Source organism: Eucalyptus grandis, chromosome 6, assembly GCF_016545825.1.
Source record: "Eucalyptus grandis isolate ANBG69807.140 chromosome 6, ASM1654582v1, whole genome shotgun sequence".
NCBI classification, from domain to species: Eukaryota; Viridiplantae; Streptophyta; class Magnoliopsida; order Myrtales; family Myrtaceae; genus Eucalyptus; species Eucalyptus grandis.
In genome coordinates this window covers 47,666,476-47,672,388 of record NC_052617.1, presented here as the reverse complement: position 1 = coordinate 47,672,388, position 5,913 = coordinate 47,666,476, and the positions used below count along the sequence as shown (strand labels likewise).

Below are 5,913 nucleotides of genomic sequence, written 5' to 3'. Positions count from 1 at the left end.
GAACCAAAATACATATTGTTATACACATGTAACGAGGAACTAATGGCACGGATAGTTTGTAACATTTTCCATTGTTATCAGTCGAGAAAGATCAGGGAAAGGAAAAGGAGAAGACGAAGCGGGCGTTACTCCGGAAGAGAAACAACAAGAGATTCACGCTTTGGTTTCTCGCAACTGAACAGGGAAACCGACTCTCTCTTTCTCTCTCAAGCCTTCGGTTTCTCCAAATCCTTCAAGTTCCAGAGGTCGCCGTCGTCCCACGGAACGTCGCCGAAGAGGGCATTGTAAGCTTCGTCGCCCATGAACTCCCCGTCCCAGAATGGCGACCAGACGGACTCGAACGACATCGCTTCTTCAACGGCCACCTCCCGCGTCCACCACGGCCACTCTTCCCACCCCTCCATCTTCTCCTCCGCAGCCGCCGCCGCCGCCGCCGCACAGTCTCCTCCCGCCACCCCTTCTCCTCTCACTCTCGCCTTCTTGGCATCCTCCCTAGCTTCCGCAGCTGCCACGTGAGTTCCCTGAGCTTGGGCGTCTTCTTTATCCGATGTTGATGATGATCTAGCGGGCTTGCTGGGAGCTTCCACGCCCTTCACTCTTCGCTTCTTCATAGTTCTTGATGATTCGACCGAAGCAAGTTTTTTTTTTCCTTTTTTTTTTTTTTTTTTTTTTTTTTTTTTGCCGAGTTAAACGAAGGGAGAAGCAAGAAGAAAGATTTCTTTCGTGAACGGTGCGCTACGGTGAATGATAACAACGATGGCGGCCACTCATATTTATAGCGAGCCGAAGATAAAGGGCGGACCAGTGTTTTGGAACTTGAGGCCGCGGGTGCGGAGATGACGACTGCAGATTTTGTGGTTTGCGGATCGAGACCTCAAAACCTTTCTTTGATGTCAAATCAACTCGAAATATCCCATTGTTTGGCTGTGCGTATGCTCCCCCTACGATGTCAGAGGTACCCAATTAACTTCATAGCAGAGGGGTCGGCGTCGGCTCTTGCCGACCTCGCCTGATCAGGTGGTCCATCCAATATTTACTGACCATGATCGGATGGGGACCATCAGATTGGGACCACCCTTGTTGAAATAATCACTTTAATTGATTAAGTACGTATATGATCAGCTGAATAAGCGACCTCAATAGAATCGAAATGGTCGGCAAAAGGGGGAATGTCTACCGCTCCGAACTTCGAATGACGAGCGCGTCAGAGGCCTAAAGTACTTTTCTTCTTGCCCTTTCATCGAGATGAAGTGCTCGTTGTAAGTGGGATCGTGGCTCTCTGTCGTCCAGTCAAAATCGCGAAGGCTGTTTTGTCTCCAAGGCCGGGATTCGTGCACGAGGCTACATTCAACGAACGTGGGGGGAGATCCCAGGGTCAAGCCATTGAGCATTCCGGAAGAATTTCATGTGATTGGCGAATGAGGTTACTTGCTAGTCTATTGAAATAAGGCCGACGTGAAAATCACTAGGTTTTCTCGTATGTTCTTTGACACGGCTTACCGGACCGGGGCGTGCGAGATTCCTGGATTTTGCTAATCGATCTCGAAATCCTAAACTCAGTCACGTGACTGGCATCTCGCCGAAGCGTTGGGCACGTTATTGGAACGAAGATGAGTCAGTTTGCAGATTTGTTTGATTGCGAGGGAGGCAAACCCGTTGGGATTCACAAAGGGTCAGGGAGCAACGTGCGAGGGCCGTCGACTGGGGATACGCGAGCATCGTTTGGCGCATTAGGCGTCGTCGGTCAGACCGATCCTAGAGATTTGGAGGAGATAAGAGTCATAAGACTTGGTTTTCCGGACGTCGTTTCTGCTGTTACCTTTGAAAGCGACAAGTGCCCATAAGACAAACCTTTGCTTTTTCATTTTACCAGATGGAACAGGCAAACTTCGAGCGTGTAAGTACATCAGAGATCTAGTAAAGGCTAGATTTGCCTATTGTCTTGAGGTCGGAAAGAGATGTCTAAATGTTAGTTTTGGGTTAGAATTTGATTGAGAGTAAATCCAACTAAGTTCGGGATAAGAAAGGTTCATCCTAAACAAAAGGTGACAATCGAACTTGAGAAGATGGTAATGGAGATGTTCCCATTTCCATCCATTTCCATCTCGAATCTCATATGACATGCGCTTTTTAATATTCATGTCATCACATTCATCTATGTTAATTTTACTATTAAATTAATCAATCGAACACTAGTGTCGTCCCCGTCTTTTACTTAATCCGTATAAGTTATTAGCACTCTTGTAACTTTAAATAAATTTTCTTTTGGCTCATTCACCCTCCATCTAAGTTTCATTTCCCTGGCTGGCTATTTCGGTGAGTTGCACATAAGTGTACCTTGAAGGTTGGACAAGTCAAAACTAACGGTCTTGTTTGCACATGACACCTCTTGTGTTGTTATCTCCTCTTTTCTCGAATCAAAGTCATGAAAACGATAATGATGAATAGGCTCATATTATATGTTATGAAATATGCTAAAAATAAATTTTGGAATCTTTCTTAAGAGTACTTTCTTTCTTTTTCATAAATAAAGCTCTTTTGACTTTGCGTCGTTGCGCGTATTATGAGTTCTGCATCATAACTTCTTGACAACACCAATTTTTCTTTGGGATTTTTTTTCTAACACTATATTACATGACACGAGGTATAAAATCACTTATAATGTAGACAATATGTGCGACTTGAATTTCTCTTGGCAATTACAGCGCTCATTATTATGCTGTTTTTATTGTTTTAACTATTTAAATACTTGAATTATTATAGTGTGCGCACTTCAAGAAAGAGCCAACTAAAAGAAGAAGGGTCTGAAACGATTTATACTACGGATATTCATCAACTTTATCAAAAAAAAAAATTAAATTTATTGTATTTGTGTTAATTCAATCATCATAAATTTTTTAATTGTCCCAATTTAATCATAAACATTTTCATCTTTTATCAACTGAGTTTATATGACTAATTTTAGCCGGAAATCATTGATATAGATGTAAGCCATCCTAGGTGGCACAATTAGTGTTTAAATGGATGTTTTTTAATAATATTTTGAATTTTTTTTTATCATTTCTTTGATTTACTCTTCTTTCCTTTTTTTTTTTTTGGAAAGAGGGCCAACGAATGTCGTAGACTGACCCTTGCTGGCCTAGCGAGAGCCATGACACCCTTACCTAGGCCAAGATCAAGGGAGGGCGTCATGGTCCTCACTATGACGAGGGTGTGTGGCCTTTGCCCAAGCCCTTACCGGCCACAAGGGCCTTGGGGTGCTAGCTCTTGGTCCAAAAAAATAAAGAATTCAAAATACATGTAAGGTTGTTAATATCCACATCACTAATTTCCGGTTAAAATTTGATGGATGAATTTAATTGACAAAGGTGAAAAAATTTATAACTAAATTGATATAATTGAATAGTTTATAATTGAATTAATAAGAGTATAATAAGTTTAGAACATTTTTTATAGTTGTCCATAACTGGGGGATGAGGGCTCGTTGGCCATGCTCAACGGTGGCATCACAGGCCTCTCTCTCTCTCTCTATTATAAATTTTTTGTATTGGACTACTGTAATATGCCACATCCTCCTCAAATGGTGATGTTTCATCTTACCGATTATGCCATGTCAGCAAAATGGCAGAATATGATTGAATGGTCCAATTGCACGTCCAATTACGCATACTACTAGGTTTGATGACAAATATTGCAAAGAAGAAATGGGGGAAATTTTGTCCAACCACCCTCTTAATTGATGGATTACAATTATTAATATAGCTCGAATTTATATCTAGCTAAATTCTTTATGTGGGCGATGGCTACAGCATGTAACTTCCTAGAGATGGGTTGAAGAAAGAACTGTTAGAAGACCAAATCACACATGTTGCATAACAGGGAGTAATCAAAAAGTGAACTCATACTCTTCTCACTATCTTTAAGGCTTTAATCAATAAAAGAAGTAAGCATCAATAAACACACTCCGCTCCTACTGGCGAATGATAACGGCAGCATGCCCCGTCTATGTAAAAAAAATAAAAATTAGCAGGCCTTATACAAAGGAGCAGGTTAGCAGATGTTATGTGTGCTCGATGCGTGGGAGTCCAATTCACTTATATCGTTCATGTACCAAGTCGATATGCATTGCGCTGCTATGACTCACCAACATTTTTCAGGACCTTGTCTTCACAAAAGGCTTGGAGCCGCAACGTCGCAGGCAGAAAGACTAAAGAAGCCAAGGTGGGGGGCTCGAAATGCCAGTACTCGTGATCAGATTGGCCGGTCAAAGAGGCGCCGCCTCGTAAACCTCCTCGCCAACGTTTTCATTTCTTGCCTTGGGCTTCTCCTTTTATGCAGTTTTCCCGTTTCGCTCGACCCAAAGGGACCCAAAGGCCGTAGTGCAGCTCGTTGCATCAGAGCGCGAGACCGCTAGAAAAGCCGATCAGCGTCCACAGAAAAACAGAAGACGAGAAATCTCATTTCCGTCCGTTTGTGCGGGCTAGGATGAGCTTGCATACGTTGAATAGCCTTCCCATGAAAAGGATGTCCGCTGCATCGTTTTGCCCTTTTTGTAGCAAGGTAAAACTCAAATCGATTAGTAGTGCGAAGAAGAGTAGGTGAAAACCAGCTAGGTCTCTTGGGGAGTAAACAGAATGTGGTTAGAGCGGCTAGCAGATCTTCTCCATGCACGTATCATTTCTTTAACAGATGCGCCGCTCTTGGGTGAGGCTTTTGGTAGCCGAGGCTTTTTCCTCGTTGTTTAGGTCGACGAAGTAAACGAAGTAGAATTAAACGAACATAATTTCCCACGAGCAGATTTTTGCAATATTTCTTTCTCACCATCTTTGTAACATGATCTTTTCTTGAGAGAAATTGCTAAGTCGGAGTCGTCACTTCTTTCGGCATGAAAAGGTATCCTTCCACTGAAATCGAGAGCAATGGAGACAATTGGCACGTGTTATGTCTTTCGCTCAAGATGTAAAACTCAGACGGTGTTGTTTGGCAAACCTGTAAAGCGATGATGGTCGAAGCAGTGGTTGTAGAACCCTACTAACTATTGTAAATATTTAACCAACTTTGCAGACATATACCGGGTGCGTTTGGGAGTGGCCTTGAGAAGCCACTTTGAATCCTTGGATCAAGGATGAGGTGTTTGGCAAAAAAAAATTCAAATCCCTTTTGCAAAATGTCAGTCTTAACAAGGCTGAAAGCCCAAGGCAGATTGGGGGCTGCCTTGGGCTTTTAGCATGTCGAGAATGCTGAGCTGAGGGGCTAAAAAAAAAATTATTCCCAAATTATCCTCATTGATTTTTCGTTTTTCTGGTTTTGACCTCACTATTTATCATCTTCTTCTTCTTCTCCGTGAGTGATCGCCAGCGAACGTCGCCCAGACGACCGTTGTCGGGGGGTGGCACAACCGATGCTGAGGGGTGGTGCGACCGACACGCCATATGGGTCGCAGCGAGGTCTAGGTCGCCGCGACCCAGATCTGGGGTGGCAGGGTCGCGAGAGGACCTTGTCGGCCCTGATTTGGGTTGCGCGACTTCGCCTCTCCTAAATCTGGGTCGCAACGGCGTCGCGTGACCTCCTCGACCTTGCCACCCCCGGATCTGGGTCGTAGCGGCATTGTGTGACCTCGTGCGACCTCGCCACCCCAAATTCGAGGGCGGTGAGGTCACGCGATTGGGGCAGCGGGGTCGCCGAAGGTCACAGCGGCGTCGTGTGACCTCGCCACCCTAGATCCAAAGTCGTCGGAGGCCGTGGCAGTGTCGCACGACCTCACCGCCCTAGATCCAGGGGCAACAGGGTCGCCAGAGGTTGCCCGACCCCGAGCGGCCTTTGTCGATGGTCTTCGACTCCCTCAGGCAACCCTCCCTAGTCGTCTTCGGGGCTACCTGAGTTAGATGTCGGCAGCCAGCGATCAGCAGGTAA

General features: G+C 44.7%; 1 protein-coding gene across 1 annotated transcript; it reads right to left on the bottom strand.

Annotated features, from left to right (window-relative positions):
* Positions 1-848, bottom strand: LOC104453794. Its single transcript, XM_010068418.3, has one exon. It carries the CDS (start codon positions 609-611, stop codon positions 207-209), a length of 405 nt encoding a protein of 134 aa, XP_010066720.1. The 5' UTR covers positions 612-848; the 3' UTR covers positions 1-206.
* Between the last annotated feature and the right edge of the window lie 5,065 nt (positions 849-5,913).

Bases quoted from the DNA above. Each gene is read 5' to 3' on its own strand.
- LOC104453794 (XM_010068418.3), bottom strand. From the start codon at position 611: ATGAAGAAGCGAAGAGTGAAGGGCGTGGAAGCTCCCAGCAAGCCCGCT.